At 39.5% G+C, this 20,607-nt stretch overlaps 1 protein-coding gene and 2 pseudogenes across 2 annotated transcripts; all 3 read left to right on the forward strand.

Moving 5' to 3' along the window:
* Positions 1 to 8: 8 nt before the first annotated feature.
* On the forward strand, positions 9 to 1,783 carry LOC136282239 (uncharacterized; annotated as a pseudogene).
* Positions 1,784 to 13,837: 12,054 nt separating this feature from the next.
* On the forward strand, positions 13,838 to 16,636 carry LOC136282260 (DNA helicase MCM8-like). 2 transcript variants are annotated; one of them, XM_066169637.1, is made up of 5 exons: positions 13,838 to 14,056; positions 14,214 to 14,306; positions 15,121 to 15,318; positions 15,663 to 15,734; positions 16,297 to 16,636. In XM_066169637.1, the coding sequence occupies exons 3-5, from the start codon at positions 15,175 to 15,177 to the stop codon at positions 16,411 to 16,413; spliced, it is 333 nt and encodes a 110-aa protein (XP_066025734.1). In that variant the 5' UTR covers positions 13,838 to 14,056; positions 14,214 to 14,306; positions 15,121 to 15,174; the 3' UTR covers positions 16,414 to 16,636. The 2 variants fall into 2 exon arrangements, with proteins under 2 accessions (XP_066025734.1, XP_066025733.1); XM_066169636.1 differs by having other exon boundaries at positions 13,838 to 14,039.
* A 694-nt stretch (positions 16,637 to 17,330) lies between these two features.
* Positions 17,331 to 19,983, forward strand: LOC131789131 (uncharacterized; annotated as a pseudogene).
* The last annotated feature ends 624 nt before the right edge of the window (positions 19,984 to 20,607 follow it).

A 20,607-nucleotide genomic window follows, 5' to 3' on the forward strand; every position in this document is an offset into this window, starting at 1 on the left:
GAGTATAAATGAGTAGTGAATTGTCAGGGAACCTGATGAAATTTTGGGGAGGTAACCTTGCAAAGAATCGGCATCCTCTCGGGGGGGGGGGAAGGTTTATCTGTAACATCTAGAATTTAGTGTTGCCTTGACTTGAATGGGCTTTGTAGGCTCTAAGGTTAGTTGTTTGCACCTATACACTCTGTTCTGGATTTTTGCACCCACTGTAAAGAACAAGAAAAGGAAATAGCGGTATGTCTTATTATGTCTTAAGGTGCAGCCAAAGCTTGTCTTGCCATTGCCATCCGTTACTCAGCAACTCGCTTTACAGTGGGTCCTGATGGCAAATCTGACACACCCATTCTCAAGTATCAGCTCCAACAGAACGCTCTGGTGCCACTTCTGGCTGCTACTTACGCCATGGATTTTGCACTGCAATATATAAAAGATCGCTGGGCTTTTCAGGTACTGTGGCCTTGCAAAACGTCTTGTGTCTAACAAAGAATGATTGGAACAGTACGTGTATTTTTGTCCTTGTTTTTTAGTGGACAATGTTATTATTCCACTCTTGGAAGTTGAAAATACGCTTATCTGTTCCAACGAGTGAACAGTTTTGCGAGAGTAAAGCTCGAGGAAAACTGTGAGCAGCAGAGGCTCAGCGAGGTCCTGATACAGCTTTGTTTAAGATCTTATCATTCTATTTCCTTCATAGGCAGCTGATGGATCTGAGAATGCGGATGTGGTGATTATGTGTTGTGTTATAAAGGCTATAACTGGCTGGCATGTTGCTGAAACAGCTGCCATTTCCCGCGAGAGGTGTGGGGGCCAAGGGTATCTGTCCTGTAATAAGTTTGGCAGTGGTATCGCTGGTTCGCATTCCTCCATGACAGCCGAAGGGGACAACTCAGTCCTGATGCAGAAGGTGGCTTCAGAAAGGCTGATGAGTCTCAAGCCATCCATGTTGGAGGTAGCGGCCAGCTATGTGCCGAAGGCTGTGACCCGGATCTTCGGTTGGGCCAATCTCAACAACCCGAAATACTTGTAGGAGCTTTTAGAGTCACGAGAGAAAGATCTATTTTTGAGCCTTGAATGAAGATGATGAAGGCTGGGAAGGAGGGAAGATTTGACACCTGGATGTACATGGAACAGGATCTTGTCCAAGCTGCTGCTCGTGCGTATGGTGAACGACTCATCAGTGAATGTTTTGGCAAAGCTCTTGACAAAGCTGACCCTGGTCTGCAACCAGTTCTCCAGAAACTTCATCATCTCTATCAGATGTCAGTCATCAAGAAGGATCTCGGCTACTTCACCACCTCGGGGCTGATGTCTACGTGGACTGGGGCTAAAGTTGGGAAGGCAGCTGCTGACCTGTGTCGAGAAGTGGCACCGCAGGCCACTGCACTGTGTGATGCATTTGGATTCACCGACGAAATGCTTAATGCCCCAATTGCCAGAGACTGGGTCAAATATGATGCAGTAGATAACAAAGGGGAAGTCGAAGGTGTGCAGTATTGATGCTGCCACCCGAAATTCGCTCAATCTTGTGAACGAACCCTTTTTTTTCTGAAAGCTCCTGAAAAAAAATTTGTCGTAAATTAGAATCACAGTGAACCATGTTCCTCAGGTGTATGCGCTAATAGAATAATTCCTCCATAGTTATTTAAGTGTTGGCTTTCTCTACTAGCAAGAAGTCATGTTTCGTCGTTGGGGATTTGGTTTGTTTCACTTATTTAGTGTTAGAAAGAAGAGGAACTGAGCTGAGCTATTTAATAAGCCATCGCGCGTTTAAATAGGGGATGGGGAGGGAGGGGGGGGGGTAAGTTTCTGAAGAAACTGCCGTGCTGCGTCGGTGGGGTGGGTTCGGTGGACGTTTCGAGCGTTAGCCCTTCACTCTGGGAGGATGGTAGCGGTCAAGTTTGGCAAGTTTTCATCTCCAACATGCGAAGGTTTAATCAAATCCACCGAGAGATGGGGATGTGAGTCCATTAATGGACGTGCCCATTTTTCGGCTACGTAGGTGCACTAATTTTTATTAGATCCTGAGTTAAATTTTTGGCAGGGTAATTTTTCATTCGAGGTTAAAGAAAAAGGCCTAAACCCCTTCAACTGTGACACCTAGAACCGGAAACTTTTTGTGATACTTTTTCATCATAATGGCCTAGGGGTCTACATATTTAATCTTTGTTGTATTATGATCTAAAGTGCAGAAACACAGTATTCTCTTCCTGAGTTAGGCGGTCATATAATAGTGGTTGACTTAAACATGTCTTCACTATACACGTGATTATTTATTGATTCATTTTGAAATAAAGTCTTGAGATAAATTTGTCGCACGAAAGATGCGTTTTTGTCACTAGTAGGTTGTGGTTGTGAGTCATTTTCAGCCGTGTTGAGATATCACATAACTTCACTCTCCTTACTCTACACTCTCTTTCCTTTGTCAACCAAAAAAAGGGGTAATAATGATTTACAAAGGAACGAGGATTGCAAACAGTAAACTTGGAGAGTCTTAAACTTCTGAAGACATTTTGACGTGTAATTTTTCATCCGTGGCTAAGTAATTTTTCAAATGAATAAAGGGGGTAAGTTTCTGAAGAAACTGTGATGCTGCGTCGGTGGGAGAGTATAACAGGGTAATTTAGTATTATCAACTGGGTTGATAACGTAAATTGGCCATCGTAAAGAGTTTAAAAGCTGACGTTTCGAGCGTTAGCCCTTCGTCTACTGCTCTGACTAGGGGCTGTTATTTGAAGAAAAAAATAATAACTCAAAAACAAGCCATGAATTTTTATCAGTAATTGCCATAGCAACAACATTTAGGTTCTGAAAGAGTCGTCCATAGTAGTCCAAGGCTGTAGGTTTTTATTACTGACCTTCTACCGAGTGCTATGTGATAAACATTTGCCAAGGGAGAAATTATTTATGCATATGTGATATCCAAAGCCTTGTAAAGTTCTCTATAGAGCCACCTTAAATATATTTCTTGAAATGAACGACACTTTTAAAATAAAAAAACCCGTTTCGACGGTTCTTCTGTCATCTTCAGTTCTATACGCTCTTATTTTTCTGCTATGTCGTGGATGATATGAGTACATAGAACTAAAGATGACAGAAGAACTGTGGAAACGTTTTTTGATTTTAAAAGTGTCGTTCATTTTCTTGAATTCGTTACATATCTGCTTCTATCCAGATCTTTTGGTAATATCATCCACGAAAATAATCAATACAGTAATTAAATACAATAAATATTCCAGATAATAAACGTTGATATAACTTTTTAGTATAACTACACTTGTTCAGTAACGCTAAGTAAATCAATTATCACACTGTTTGGAAAAAAAAATTACCCATGCTTTATAGATATCTGAATTGTATTTTTCTTCGAACTAATTCCTATACGGCTTTAATCAATTTCCGTCTTCAACAGTCTTGTTTTTTTTTTTTTTTTAAACGCCTTGTTTTTTTTTAATTGTATTGATCTCATAACTTCCTTTACCGATCTCCTTGGGATTATATTTGATTGACAGTGTGTTCTAGTTTTGGTTTGTATAAAACTCAAGAGCAAAACGACAATCGTTTATTAGAAGTGTCCTTCCCGGAGAATTGAGACAGAAAACACCCAAGGTAGGTTATGGTTCGTCTTAGGATGCAAAGCTGATTCAAGTTTATAAAAACAGAGACCACATAAAATCCAAAAATCCTGACCTTCACCCTGTTTCGTATGTAAAACCTTTACCACATGATCCTCGAAGAAACCGCGAGGGAAACTCTTAGAACAAAATCTGCTGTAAGAAAAAAACAGTTATTACCTCACTTGAGAATTTCAAGATTATCTGAATTTGATGAATTCACTTCTTCTGCCATTCACGCCCGATACTGCTTCAGTAAGTCTTTCATTTCGTTTATCACTCCTCTGATTACAGACTTAGTTGGGCTTCTACTCAAATATGTCATTCTTCATTACTTTTTGTCTTTTTTTTAGCTTCGTACTTTTTTATACTCAATCACTATTACTTATGGTTGATTTAACCAAACCCGATCCTCGGATGAAACGTAATGTTTGAATTGAATGAAATTATAAATTCTATCTTATTTTTGTCTCTCTGTAGGGATTTGCTAAACATGAGAAACTTGGTCATTTTGTTGATTTTCGTGAGCTGTGCATTGTCTGTGGCGGCTGGTAAGTGCAGAACGAAACTTAAAATTCTTTCAAGTGACTCTGAATGCGAAGGAGGAGAGATTGTGAGCTGGAGTTGGTTGGTTACAGCTCCTTACCCCATGAAAACTTTCTACATTGGAGAATGGTGGGGTGTGATCTAGGAAATTTTAATCAGCTCGGTGACCAAGGCTAGGGTTCGCCACATTATGCTCGATATTTTACATCATTAGTTTATTTCTTAATGCTCGGAAAATGTCACAATTACGCTCAGTTAGCATCGCTGTTGTGTTGCATCACAATTAATATGAGAACTTCTGGAACTGCTGGAAGCCATTTTTTTTCTTGTTGTTTTTTATGGTACCTGGCTAATTTTTAACTAGGCCTAGTCTTAAAGTTTAAAAATATGTTATTCCTTATTTATTTTTAACTCGCGGATACGCGATAGCGCAGAAACGAGTTGTTGTGGGGACTTTGGGATATGCAAATTGGCGTGAACTCCTCGTAATTAGTCGCAAATTTGAAGGATCTTCGAATCGTCCATCCGCTAAACATAACGAGGAGCAGCGAGAATCACGAAGTGTTTGTGAGTGACAGAGAGAGCTGTTGACATGGAAATTGGAAATCCCACGGAAACATGTACCCATTGTTGTGTGATCTTCCAGAATGTTTTAGAAGTAGCTGTGTCATCCCTGAATCAATATATAAATAGAATCTATTGTAATGTTACGGAACGTTCTAGATCCTCAACCGTACCTATAAAAGCCGAGCTTGTAACTAGATGTAGCGAGTAGTTTAGTTGCTGGTATAGCCCGTCAGATATCAATAAAGGCGTATGCTGCAGAATACAAGATGTCCACACTTCACCCATGACATAAAAGAAATGTTAATTTACAGCATAATTTCTGTCGTTTACGCCAATTTCGGTCTTTTCGTTATAGTCGTTTCGTTTTGTTATTTTTCTATGCAATCGTGACTGTTCTGATGGTAAGAATGAATTATGATCGGTTTCTACAAGTCGTTGCCGAGCACGTGACCATAATCTGGCCGGTGTTGTTTTGATCACTTGACGATCTTTTTCGCTCAAAACACACGACTCCCCGCCGAATTTGGTGGGCCGGCCCCGCGTGGGGGTGCCCCCTCACCTTGGCGGTATTTTAAGTTTTTTTTTCTTTGTTGCTTTGGGTATTTTATAGTCGTTAGGGTCGGCAGCCATTGCACTGCGGCGATCTTACCGCCTAAAATATAAAAAATTACAGCTCTACTCCTCACTGAAACGACTTACATAGGAATTAATTCACAAAGAACCAGTGGGGAGGCGAAAGAAGGAAAATAAAAACGGTCTGGCTGCACTGGTGACCAGGCATGAAGGGATCCTGAATTAGGGGGAATGAGACTTAAACAGAAATGTTGATGAAGTCTGATAGGATTAAGCGATGTACTTACATGTATATTGCTTTACTTTTTTTCCGTCAGCTTGCGAGGATAAGAACGTACATTGTAAATCCTGGGCATTTAACGGTGAATGCGGAAAAATCCAAAGTACATGCTATTCAATTGCCCCAAAAGTTGCGGAGTCTGTCCAGGTATGCATGATGCTTAAGAAGTGAAATAGATTACCCATAACGTTTTAAAATTTTGTGACGATAGATCCATGTCATGCTTTTTTTCTCTCTTTCTTGTGCTTACATTTCGATTCTGCTGCCAATTTATATACACCAATGGGCATTCCCTGACTTTTAAATCATAGTGTTTTTATTCAAAAATACTTTTTTCACCAACCCCACCCCTCCGATCTCACCCCTCCCCCCTACTCCTCCCCCGATGGCCACATCTGCATAACTGTTAGCTTTCTTTGGATGATTCGTGTAAAGACATCAAAGCAAAATACCTTTTGCGTATATTAGCGTATGCCATATACCACAATGGGTGGGTTGTCGTTGAATTTAATTGCAACCCTCAATAAAGGCCCTTTTAATTACAGCTCTTCTCCTCACTGAAATGACTTCTATGGGAATTAATTCACAACGAACGAGTGGGGAGGCGAAATTAGGAAAACAAAAACGGTCCGGCAGCACAGGTGACCAGGCATGAGGAGATCCTGATTCTGGGGAATGTGATTCAGACAGAAATGTTGATGAAGTCTGATAAGATTAAGCGATGTACTTACATGGATATTGCTTTACTTTTTTCCGTCAGCTTGCGAGTATAAGAACAAACATTGTAAATCCTGGGCATTTCACGGTGAATGTGTAAAAAATCCAAAGTACATGCTGTTCAATTGCCCCAAAAGTTGCGGAGTCTGTCCAGGTATGCATGATGCTCAAGAAGTGAAATAGATTACCCATAATTAAAATTTTGTAATGATAGATCCATGTAATGCTCTTTTATCTCTTTCTTGTGCTTGCATTTTGATTCGGCTGCCATTTTGTACACACAAATGGGCATCCCTGACCTTTCAATCATAGTTTTTTTTATTCAAAAATACTTTTTCACCACCTCCCCCTACTCCTGCCCCGACGGCCACATCTGCATAACTGTTAGCTTTCTTTGGATGATTCGTGTAAAGACACCAAAGTAAAAGACTTTTTGCGTATATTAGCGTATGCCATAAGCCACAATGGGTGAGTTCTGGTTGAATTTAATAGCAACGGTCCGGCTTCACGGGTGACCAGGCATGAAGAGATCCTGATTCAGAGGAATGTGACTCAAACAGAAATATTGATGAATCTGATAAGATTAAGCGATGCACTTACATGTATATTGCTTTATTTTTTTCCGTCAGCTTGCGAGGACAAGAACGAACATTTTAAATCCTGGGCATTTAACGGTGAATGCGGAAAAAATCCAAAGTACATGCTGTTCAATTGCCCCAAAAGTTGTGGAGTCTGTCCAGGCATGCATGATGCTCAAGAAGTGAAATAGATTACCCATAACTTTTTAAAATTTTTTAAGCTCTTCCCCCCTCCCCCCGACTCCTTCCCCGATGGACACCTCTATATAACTGTTAGCTTTCTTTGTTGTCACCATGACGGTTCAGCATTAAATTTGGGTGATTTGTGTAAAGACTTCAAACAAAGAGACCTTTTGCGTTTATTAGCGCATACCATATACCACAATCGATGAGTTCTCGTTGAATTTAAATGCAATCCTCTGTATAGGCCCTCGTAATTACAGCTCTTTCTCTCACTGAAATGACTTGTATGGGAATTAATTCACAAGGAACGAGTGGGAAGGCGAAATTAGGAAAAAAGAAAAGGTCCGGTAGCATGGGTGACCAGGCATGATGAGATCTCGCGATGTACTAGCATCCCATCATGCTAAGGGAACCGAGTTAAACTATAGCCGGGTGGGCCATGTGACTCGAATACAGACATTTTTTACTCAGCTGTATCTATGAAATACATTTTTGAGTTAAATCTGACGCTGTTTCACAATTTCATTTTCATATTTTTTTACGAATCTACCAAGCTAATGACATCATATCAAGAAATTGAAGACCGGCAAACTGTTCAAATAAAATAAACATTCCGAAATTCAATGGTTTTTTTTTCAATGCGAATGCAAAACAAACACGAGACTACGCAAATGTTATTAACTGAACTAAATGAAAAACAAATTATCACAGAATTAGATAAAGTGCTTCTTGGTTTTCTGGATAAAGTGATAATCAAATGGCTTAATACGCGCAACAGATTGAAGGTCAGTAAATAATGATTATTCGAAAACGAAACTTCTCTCCAGCTTTAGTTTACGCAACACCAAGAAAAACTATAAATCGAACTCGAAGATTGAACCAGTTAACAAGACAGTGTTTTTTTCATTTCCATGGGCCGTTACGCCTAACGACAAGTTAAGAAAAGAGCCGGAATTAAAATGGCGCTGATGTAAGGTATCTATAGAGGGTTCTACCGTTACCATAGCTACCGAATAAATGATCGAAAATTGAGGGTTGCAGGAAATTCTGCGCCTGCACAAAAATATTCATATTTTACTGATGCTGCCACCCGAAATTCGCTCAACCTTGTAAACGAACCTTTTTTCGGAAAGCTCCTGAAACAAAATTTGTCGTAAATCAGAATCACAGGAAACCATATTCCTTACGTGTACGCGCTAATAAAATAATTCGTCCATAATAATTTAAGTGTTGTCTTTCTCTGCTAGCAAGAGGTCATGTTTCGTCGTAGAGGATTTGGTTTATTTGACTTATTCAGTTTTAGAAAGAAGAGGAACTGAGCTGAGCTATTAAATAAGCCATCGTGCATTTGAATAGGGGGTGGGGAGTAGGGGGGGTTAAGGTTCTGAAGAAACTGTGGTGCTGCATCGGTGGGGTGGGTTGTGTGGACGTTAGCCCTTCACTCTGGGAGGATGGTAGCAGTCAATTTTGGCAAGTTTTCATTTCCAACATACGTGAATGTTTGTTTTCATCATATCTCCCTTCACTGCAAACGAAGATTTAGAGGGAAGCCAACATTTATGCCAAAGTTTAATTCGAATCTACGACGTAATGACACATATCGATTCAAAGAACGATCAAGAATTCTATTGTCAGAGGAAGGAAAATAACGGAATATTTTGATTTTCAGAATTTATTTCCTCTTTCTGTTATAGGGGGTGGGGTGGGGAGAGGAGGTTGAATCAAATCCACCGAGATGGGGATGTGAGTCCATCAGTGGACGTGCACATTTTTCGGTTATGTAGGTGCATTAATTTTCATTAGATCCTGGGTTAAATTTTTGGCAGGGTAATTTTTTATTTGAGGTTAAAGAAAACGGCTTAAACCCCTTCAGCTGTGACACCTAGAACCGGAACCTTTTTGTGATACTTTTTCATCATAATGGCCTTGGGGTCTACATATTTAATCTTTGTTGTATTATGATCTAAAGTGCAGGAACAGAATTGAGGACTAAGATAAAGTATTCTATTACTGAGCTAGGCGGTCGTATAATAGTGGTTGACTTACATATGTCTTCACTATACACGTGATTATTTATTGATTCATTTTGAAATAAAGTCTTTAGATAAATTTGTCTCACGAAAGATTCGTTTTTGTCATTAGTAGGTTGTGGTTGTAATTCATTTTCAGCCGTGTTGAGATATCACATACCTTCACTCTCCTTACTCTACACTGTCTTTCCTTTGTCAACCAAAAATGGGGTAATTATGATTTACAAAGGAACGAGGATTGCAAACAGTAAACTTGGAGAGTCTTAACAGACATTTTGACGTGTAATTTTACTTTCGTAGCTAAGTAATATTTCAAATGAATAAAGGGGGTAAGTTTCTAAAGAAACTGTGATGCTGCGTCGGTGGGAGAGTATAACAAGGTAATTTAGAATTATCGACTGAGTGGATAACGTATATTGGCCATCGCAAAGAGTTTAGAAGCGGACGTTTTGAGCGTTGAAGTTTCTCGTCACGTTGAATTCAGTGTTTACACGAGTAAGCGTCCCCCTACCCCCGATAACTGCCGCGACCGAAGTTCACTACACCTAAGTCGATTTCACCAACATTATGAGGAAGACTATTTCAATACTTTATTTACCACAGAACTAAGGAGAGTTTACAATATATTGGCACCCAGCCACTTGTACAATTATGTAACTTTAAAAATTTATGTCTGGAGTTTCTAACTTTCATAGGTAATATTCATACTCATGTAAATCTCGATCGTTTGTTGTTGTAAGTCTACGCCTAAGTTTAGAACGCAAAGTTTATGCTCGGGAGAACATTTCTTGCCTAAGTGTAATTTGCTACGAATATCTTAACTAACGAAAACATTTCCATACGTTGTCTTGCTACCATTTCAAATCTAGTTACTTATATCTAGAATCTTGAGCAGATGAGGTGAGTTGCTGGCCGTACAATTAGAGTATATTTTGGCGACCGAAGCTACGAGTAGAAGGTATTGAGAGATTGCAGTAATTATTAATTATTGTAATTTGAAAAGTTATTCAGGGGGTTTGCTGATGTAGCGAGCTCGAAGTTGAATAGTGAAAACATGAAGTGAACATGTATTTAAATATAGCGAATATGTAGCGAACATGAAGCGAACATGAAGCGAACATGTAGCGAACTTGTAGCGAACATGTAGCGAACATGTAGCGAACGCGAACTTAGCGAAAAAATATAAAACTTCGGTTTCACCAAAAGCACTCGCACGTTTCATTCTGAAGCCTCTTGTAACTTTCGGAAATTAAACTTTTTCTGTAGAATATATCAGACTTCTTCCTTTTTTTCTATTATTTTTAGCATTATTATTCCCTTTTAAAGAGATGTTTCTTTTCATCTCTCCTCCCATATATTTCTCAGAACTCTGGGACTCTAATGTGAGTCGATTATAATTAAGGATTTCATACAGAAAGAGGGTACAATTCTGCATTTTGTCACGATTTTCAGCTCTTTTAACTATCAGAGTTAGCCTTTTAAATAACGGTAGAATCACACGAATCTTTCACCGATTCTCCAATTAAAGATGTACTTCCAAGAAACGACTCCACTAGTAATTAAAAAATAAGGTAGTAACTGCTGAGTGTATGTCACTTACCACAAGAAGCAAACTATTCACCAAGATAAAAAAGCGTGATTCCACGAATCCGATAACGGGTGCATGGGCGCTCCCTATGTGACAATGACAGGCCGTTCGTTATGACAAAACCGAGCGCTTTAAAAGAAGTTGTTCTCCGATGATGTACCTCCATGCCAATAACTTGTAACTAAGGGATTTTAGGGAACTTAACACGTCACATAACGTATACATTTGTGGATTTTACTTGTATGAACAGATTGTATTATACTTTTGTAAAATTGTAAGGCCCATAGTACATTTTACAAATTAGGTAAGCGTTTAAACTTTTTGAAAGTTCGTATTCATAAACAACGATGCATAATGATTTTATTAACATCAAATATATTTATTTATAAATAGTTTCAGGAGTCCAAACAAGAAGTTAAAAAAGACCCGCTGACTTTTATCCAAAGCACAATATATGTCATATATCGAGTTCAAGGAATGGTATTTTTTCCTCGATGTTTTAATCAACAATGCGACCCATTTTTCTGTCACAAGTGTTTACCGTAAGAAAATCTTCAGGGGCCTGGAGACTAATTATTTTAGTTTTATACCTTATCCCTACAAACTGGGTCTCACCTGCACTCTTGTTGATAGAGTCTACAAGATCAACAACGCATGGTCGGGTTTCCACGAAGACATCAAGAAACTCACTGAAATCCTTGAAAAGAATCTTTTTTCCAGCCCATCTGGTTGAAAGGGTTGTCAATCGGTACCTGACGCTCACCCATAATGAGTGCAATCTCCCGGTCTCCGTTTCAGACCCTACGCCTACCTTTTATTTTAAATTACCTTACATTGGCCCTTTACTGTGGTCAAGCAAAAAAGGCTCACCAATTTGTGAAGCGTTATTGTAACACATCGATGTTAAGTTGGATTTTTCATCTTTTAAAATAGGTAATATGTTTGGTGTGAAAGACCCAATCCCTCGTGGGCTCTGTACGTTTGTGGTTTACAAGTTTTTATGGGCGGGCTGTAACGCCTACTATGTTGGCGAAACCTCTCGGCATTTTTATCCACACGCGTACGTGAGCACTTGGTCAGTGATAGGACCTCTTACATTTTAAGACCTCTAGACATAACTCTCCACAATGTCGCCTCTTTGTTCTGATGAGGGTTTTAACATCTTAGATCACGCGTCCACAACTTTTCAACTTTAAATCTAAGAAGCTATCCGCATTCAATGGGAGAAACCTACACTACACCAATTATCAACTTTATCATGTTAATTTAAAACTTTCCTTGTAAAAGCATAAATTATTCTGTTACTGTTGCTTGTTTTGTCCAATCAGCATTTTGTTACACACTTTAAATTAAACTTTGTACTTTGTATTATTCAGAAGTAAAGATGACAGAATAACTATCGAAACAGTCTTTAAAAAGTGTCGTTCATTTTCTTAAATTCGTTACATATCTGCTTCTATCCAGACCTCATGTCGTATATCACTTGAGAGGTTCCGGAAACAAGCTAAATACCAATTGAATACAAATTGGCGCACATGACTTTTATCCAAAGCACATATTGTTAAAAGTATTTTAAAGGAACTGGGTGCTATTCGTAAGAGTTACCTGATTATAAATTCAGTGCGGAGGATGAAAAGTACTACTTGTTTACACCTTAAGTCACCTCTGAGGAAAAGAGATGTCGAACGTGCTAAATTTAAGAATTTGTTCATGCTTAGCATGCGTATATCGAGTTCTGGATGCACACGGGAAGTTTGGAGAGCACGAAAACTGCGTAAGAGTAGCTCGAGACACAGCCGAGAGCAACTTTAGCTTTTTGAGTGTATAGCGGCTCAATAGGACTTATATGGGGCAAGCACGCGCGCTATGTTACAATTAACAATTGGTTCATACGTCAGCGTGCGTTCATCGAGATATGAAGCACGCGGGAAGTTTGAGAGCACGAAAGATGCGTAAGAGTTGCTTGAATCGTAGCCGAGAGCAACTCCCGCTTCTTGATGTGCTCTCCAACCTCCAGTGCTTCATATCCCGATGAACGCACAGTTGACGTATGAATCAATTGTTTTATAACATTTTCAAATTTTTTTCCTCAAGGGATTTGTTTGCTAACGTCATGAGCGTGCACAAAGAAATATGAAGCACGCTCACGCAATTGACTTTGATTAGACAAATGACTAGCTATGTTATAGTAAAATTTAGAACTAATTTGTTTGATTGGGAATTCAACATGGATTTAACCTAAAAAACGAGAATATCAAAGAGTTTAAAAATGTGAGAAGGGTCATTGTCAGAATTCCTGTGCAGGATCAATTCTTTATAACTTAAAGTCATTTTCTTCGTAAATAAACATCTTTTCGCAACATGGAAATATTCCAATTTTTAGCCGGAACTTGTGTTTACGTAAAAACATCTGTCTCCATGTCAATTTCACGATCACAATATGAAAAAGGTGCCCGACCGAAATTCTACCTGTGAGAAATAATCTAAGTACTAATTGAATAACAAATTGATTGCAGACGCACAACAACATGGGAGCTATTTTTAAGCATCTTTGAGGGCCGGAAGCTTCAATCCTCGAAACTTATCGGCTAAGGACGCGCTCGGAAGCAAGCGATCTTTTTACAATGGGGACCACGGTCTGGAATTTTCCACGACACACGCATCAAAGCAAAGAAAGCAAACTGCCGAAAAAAAGTTATTCATTGGGGTATGTTAGTCTGCATGGGCAAAACTGTGCCTTTTGTCTTGATGGCCGCATTCAGCTTTCGGACTTGTTCTATCCTCACTGGAGATCATAAGGACCCCCCCCCAACCCCCTGGTAAATAATATGTATCAGAAATTGAATATAAGACATGCTAAAGCCAGGTATAATTTTGATAGGTTGATAATATTGCAATGTAATACGAGACCAGATGAGGCAAAAGTATAGAAATTAAGTTATTTAATTACCATTACTACATTTGTTCAGTAACGCTAAGTAAACATACATCAAATCAACTAATTGCTCAGATAACCACGATATTATAAGAGTTTGTCTGGGAATATTTACGACCGCTCTTAGGAACGAAAAAAATATGGTCAAATTCTCCAAAAAAATACCTCACCTTACTTCCACAGTGCGTCGCTTGTTATCTGACCGCTTAGTATGTCAAAAAGAACCCATTTATAGCGAGTTATCCATTTCTAGGTTTACTACCTACATAAGAGGGCATCTCTTACTGCACGAGTTACTAACCAAATTTGCATGCGAGTCAAGAGGTCCTCTGAGGTAAATTTGCATCAAAACGATCGAAGAAGCATTCGGTCTCGAAATGAACCACTAAATCAAAAACAGCGTCGATGTGAACAGTGGAAAAAACCAGAGAAAAGTTAGTATTCTTATCAGGTAAAGCCTAGAAAGAGATTTAAGGTGGCTTTGTAACCTAGTTGAAGTAGTGCCAACGGGTATCGAGGAACTACGGGCTAAAATCCCTTCGAAGTTTTTAATCTTTTTTTCATTTTCCGATTCATTTGTCGCTGACTTAGTTATGTTTCTTCTGTAGAATTTTTATTTGGACTTAAGACAACAGCATCACAGTGCGGATAGTACTCCTATCACAATCAGGCAACTTGAGTCACTCATAAGACTCACTCAGGTATAAACATTAATTGCGCCATAAAGTCTTACTGTTGAATCAAGCATTAAGGTAACGAGAAAGATAGATATCATCATCACCATTTAAAGAAGCTCTTGATTGTTTAACGATGTCTCCTTGTCAGTACCATAGAAATTTTTTGTAGATAACAGTGTAGAGAGCACGCGTAGAAATATCCGAGAGCTATTATAGTAGTTATTACCGTAGTTATTCGGTTATAAGGCGCACTTGGCTATAAGACGCACCCCCAATTCGGCAACTTCATTATTGCATGTTTTCAAACTGAGAAAATCGCTAAAATACTTGGTTATAAGGCGCACCGTTGTTTGGGGAGTAAAGATCGGTCAAGTTTATTGTAAATTCTTTCATAAACTTACAAAAAAGCGAAAAAGTCGCGTATTGATTTTAGTTTACCGTTAATCAACAAAAGCAGAATTGTCGCACACGCGACCGCGCACACAAACAAAAGCCTTGATTAAACAAGATGTGCCGCCGAGAATGCAGGTCTCAGTGCACTAAAAAGGCTGAAAGGATGAAGAAGGTATTTACCTCTTCGCTTGTTTATAGTCTTCGGTTTTCCGCAGAAATAAGACTCTATCAAAAGAAAACACTGCAAAAATTTGCTACCATCATTCTACTAAAAAACTCCATTCTATGTGTGCCAATTAATGTTATTTGTTTTGAACTGATTTTTTAATTATTTTCTTGTACGTGTTGTGCCGTCAATGCTTGCGTCATTGCTTGTAATGAAAACATCTCCCAACAGAAATGCCCCAACATCGAACCGCAAAAATTTTTTCTTGCAAACTTACAGAAAGAAACGCCATTCCGCGTACAAGGAGGCGATTTCTAACGATCACGGCTTGAGATGCGCGAAAAGGCTAGCCAACAAGACGGCAAGGATGTGGTGGAGATCATGAATTACAAGCTCCTGGACACGTTTAACCACGACTTTGGAAATCTGGATTTTCAACGCTCTCAACATGGCTCCGGAAAGAGCTCAAGAGCACAGGTTAGTCTTCGTATGAAAGGAGGTTCGGTACTCATCGTCACGTACCCAGCAAAGTCTGTCTTAAATAATTGACAGAAGAGCTAACTGCGTTCATTTTTCCTTCGTTCGCTTATAAATCTCTTTTTTTAACACACAAGCATCAAATTCGCACAGAAAACTCCATTTTAGGCCACCAAGGGTAGAGCAAACGCCATTCTTTGCGGTGAGACGGGTACTCAATAATGGATTATTCGCCTTATGGGTCTGTTGAATCATTCCTGTTATGGTTTTATTTGGGAGACTTTGTCTCAGTTTGTTAAGAAGGAGTTGTAGTCCGTGATTGCTGAATTCTTTTTATCTTGCAGTCAAAACGCTTCGTTGCAGAGCTAAGTCGCATTTCAGAGAGGGAATACAACTCACTTTTCATTGTTGCGAAGGTAACTGGGACGCTTTTCTTTAGTAAGAACTTAACTTTAATAAGATTAATTTTCTAACAAATGAATGCAATTAGAGCGAGAGTAGATCGGCTTCTCATATGGGCGCTATTTATTTGGGATATATTTTCCTGCATGTTCCTCACGTGAGCAGATTGTGCGCATTTTTTCATTGATTCTAATGTATCAAAATGCTGGCACTCCTTTCTATAATTAACATTAAAATATTTGATATCAGCACTTAAGAGATTACATTCCAAGAGTCGTTGGGTTCTCGATGATTTTAGAAATTTAAGTAGGCAAATAAGATTAAGAAGGTGTCTTTGTTTTTCGCCTTTTTCCACCCATTAAATCTGGAGATACAAAGTTCAAGTTAAGAGTACTTTTTCTTAAATATGGTTGCTCCACTGGCGTGCCGCGCGCCCTGAAGTTTCGCAATCATTTAATGTGTGTCTGAAGTGCTTGGTTTGCCAGTCACTTCTTCTTGAATGATTCTCTCAGAGGGATCTCATCTAAAAAAGTTTCAGTTTGAAAAACACCTTTTTTTCATGTTTACTTGTGATAGGATATACGACTGCAGATTCGTAGTTTCGACGACTTTGTTTTCTCCCTGAACAACCAAGGGTTTCTTCTGAAGAAGGGACCGAGAGTCTACCAGCTGCAGACCTCGAACTGCCTGTAATTGATAAGTAAGCTGCCGGGGATGTTTGATGGAGATTGTGTCCTGGAAAAGGGCAAGACCGTGTAAAAATACTAGACCTGTATCACTGAGGATATTCGGACGAAAGCTTTCTACGTTTAAATAAAAATTTGGTTCCTTAGGTCCTCAACTTAAGTTACACTCATGCAGAAGAACTGAACTATTTAGTTAGTTTCTATTATATAGACGTGTTTTTTTCATACAGTACCACAGTAACAAACCCCTCTAAAGTACAAATACTAAATGAAATCACGGATTAAGATTTAATGGCCGAAAGCGCTTCAAAAAATTATGTTTCCATTCTTTTAATAATAAAAATAATAATAATAAAAATGATAATCTGTCTTTAATAAATCAGAAACAACAAACGTGTAACTTTACAATATATCAGTAAGAAAATTATGAGTATATTTAGGAATATGTATAAATCGTTGCATTGCAACATGTAATATTATGAAGTTCCCTATATATGGTGAATTTAATTGAAGAGGCAATTATTGAGGAAACAATGCTTGAAGCGTTCGGTTTTAACTCTAGGTAATATAAAGTCATACTTGACTCACGGGGCACACGTCTCCTCTTTAGGGGTAGAAAATCATGAAGTACATGATCATCACTGATTACGTTGTTAAAAAGCTTAGAGTCCCTATCTTTAATTTAGTCAAGTACAGTTGTTTCTTTGTGGTGAAGCCAAACCTGAGGGCCTTCTTGAGAAACCAGTCGATTCTGTCTAGATATTTTCGCTGGTAAGCTGCACCCCAAACTTCAATCCCATACAAGAATACGGACATGACGAGCGAGTTAAACAAATTATTGAGTTGATCTTTGGAAGATCCATAGGATTTGCATACCCTTAGAATGTACATTCAACTACTGGCTTTGGATAGCATATCGTCGATATGGATGTCCCAGTTCGTAGCATCTTCCTGAAATGTGATTCCTAATATTTTTAGCCATGGCTTCCTTTTATTCCTGGTAATTCTGAAGGCGATAACTTAGTAGTTTTGCCGTGTATGCACATTTCCTATGTTTTGGTAAAATTGAGACATCTCGTTTTTATCCGCCCACTTCTTCATGTTCTCAACCTCAGCGGCAGCAATATCTGTGCTTTGCCTAACAGGAACACATATCTTTTCAACCGAGTGTGCGTTTTTTTTATAATCAGGGGTCCTTTTTTTAACACTCTCGACGAATTCTCTTTTGTGAAGACCTTCTAACTCGTAAGCCGTAATCTGTAGCTTGCCAACAGAATCTCATGAAGGAATATAATCGCTTGTACAACCGTTCAAAGCACCTCTTCTAATTTAATCATAATAACGAAAGCCAACACCGAGGGGAAAGGGTCGTAGAAATTTCTCCACTTGGTTAAAGCATCCATTTGACGTTACAACGCAACAATACCCTTGCGATGTCCACTTATATAGACGGATATTTGTCATGTCACAATAAACTAGAAAAACATCGGGGCCACCTGCAAATGAATCAAAAATTGTAAATAACTGGGTCTCATTCCCTTCGCAGGTTAGCCAAATTGGTTTAGAGTTACTGTTGTGGGTATGGAAGGTGTCTATTCATCATTGTTGTCGTTTAGGTAATATCGCGATTTTTAAGCTGGTATATCGCTAAAACGAACGCAAAAGAGAAGATTGCTACTCCAACCAGCGACATCTTCCTGTTATTAAAAATACCTTAGAATTATCTAAGTGACTGAGGTTATTCTTTTTGCCGTGAGGTTTTTTCTTTCAGAGTGCCTCTCTTTACCAGGAGTATAAATGAGTAGTGAATTGTCAGGGAAGCCTGATGAAATTTTGGGGAGGTAACCTTGCAAAGAATCGGCATCCTCTCCGGGGGGGGGGGGGGGAAGGTTTATCTGTAACATCTAGAATTTAGTGTTGCCTTGACTTGAATGGGCTTTGTAGGCTCTAAGGTTAGTTGTTTGCACCTATACACTCTGTTCTGGATTTTTGCACCACTGTAAAGAACAAGAAAAGGAAATAGCGGTATGTCTTATTATGTCTTAAGGTGCAGCCAAAGCTTGTCTTGCCATTGCCATCCGTTACTCAGCAACTCGCTTTACAGTGGGTCCTGATGGCAAATCTGACACACCCATTCTCAAGTATCAGCTCCAACAGAACGCTCTGGTGCCACTTCTGGCTGCTACTTACGCCATGGATTTTGCACTGCAATATATAAAAGATCGCTGGGCTTTTCAGGTACTGTGGCCTTGCAAAACGTCTTGTGTCTAACAAAGAATGATTGGAACAGTACGTGTATTTTTGTCCTTGTTTTTTAGTGGACAATGTTATTATTCCACTCTTGGAAGTTGAAAATACGCTTATCTGTTCCAACGAGTGAACAGTTTTGCGAGAGTAAAGCTCGAGGAAAACTGTGAGCAGCAGAGGCTCAGCGAGGTCCTGATACAGCTTTGTTTAAGATCTTATCATTCCATTTCCTTCATAGGCAGCTGATGGATCTGAGAATGCGGATGTGTGGTGATTATGTGTTGTGTTATAAAGGCTATAACTGGCTGGCATGTTGCTGAAACAGCTGCCATTTCCCGCGAGAGGTGTGGGGGCCAAGGGTATCTGTCCTGTAACAAGTTTGGCAGTGGTATCGCTGGTTCGCATTCCTCCATGACAGCCGAAGGGGACAACTCAGTCCTGATGCAGAAGGTGGCTTCAGAAAGGCTGATGAGTCTCAAGCCATCCATGTTGGAGGTAGCGGCCAGCTATGTGCCGAAGGCTGTGACCCGGATCTTCGGTTGGGCCAATCTCAACAACCCGAAATACTTGTAGGAGCTTTTAGAGTCACGAGAGAAAGATCTATTTTTGAGCCTTGGAATGAAGATGATGAAGGCTGGGAAGGAGGGAAGATTTGACACCTGGATGTACATGGAACAGGATCTTGTCCAAGCTGCTGCTCGTGCGTATGGTGAACGACTCATCAGTGAATGTTTTGGCAAAGCTCTTGACAAAGCTGACCCTGGTCTGCAACCAGTTCTCCAGAAACTTCATCATCTCTATCATGTCAGTCATCAAGAAGGATCTCGGCTACTTCACCACCTCGGGGCTGATGTCTACGTGGACTGGGGCTAAAGTTGGGAAGGCAGCTGCTGACCTGTGTCGAGAAGTGGCACCGCAGGCCACTGCACTGTGTGATGCATTTGGATTCACCGACGAAATGCTTAATGCCCCAATTGCCAGAGACTGGGTCAAATATGATGCAGTAGATAACAAAGGGGAAGTCGAAGGTGTGCAGTATTGATGCTGCCACCCGAAATTCGCTCAATCTTGTGAACGAACCCTTTTTTTCTGAAAGCTCCTGAAAAAAAATTTGTCGTAAATTAGAATCACAGTGAACCATGTTCCTCAGGTGTATGCGCTAATAGAATAATTCCTCCATAGTTATTTAAGTGTTGGCTTTCTCTACTAGCAAGAAGTCATGTTTCGTCGTTGGGGATTTGGTTTGTTTCACTTATTTAGTGTTAGAAAGAAGAGGAACTGAGCTGAGCTATTTAATAAGCCATCGCGCGTTTAAATAGGGGACGGGGAGGGAGGGGGGGGGGGGGTAAAGTTCTGAAGAAACTGCCGTGCTGCGTCGGTGGGGTGGGTTCGGTGGACGTTTCGAGCGTTAGCCCTTCACTCTGGGAGGATGGTAGCGGTCAAGTTTGGCAAGTTTTCATCTCCAACATGCGAAGGTTTAATCAAATCCACCGAGAGATGGGGATGTGAGTCCATTATGGACGTGCCCATTTTTCGGCTACGTAAGGTGCACTAAATTTTTATTAGATCCTGAGTTAATTTTTTTGGCAGGGTAATTTTTTATTTGAGGTTAAAGAAAAAGGCCTAAACCCTTCAGCTGTGACACCTAGAACCGGAAACTTTTTGTGATACTTTTTCATCATAATGGCCTAGGGGTCTACATATTTAATCTTTGTTGTATTATGATCTAAAGTGCAGAAACACAGTATTCTCTTCCTGAGTTAGGCGGTCATATAATAGTGGTTGACTTAAACATGTCTTCACTATACACGTGATTATTTATTGATTCATTTTGAAATAAAGTCTTGAGATAAATTTGTCGCACGAAAGATGCGTTTTTGTCACTAGTAGGTTGTGGTTGTGAGTCATTTTCAGCCGTGTTGAGATATCACATAACTTCACTCTCCTTACTCTA

Source organism: Pocillopora verrucosa, chromosome 7 (assembly GCF_036669915.1).
Source record: "Pocillopora verrucosa isolate sample1 chromosome 7, ASM3666991v2, whole genome shotgun sequence".
Taxonomy (NCBI): domain Eukaryota; kingdom Metazoa; phylum Cnidaria; class Anthozoa; order Scleractinia; family Pocilloporidae; genus Pocillopora; species Pocillopora verrucosa.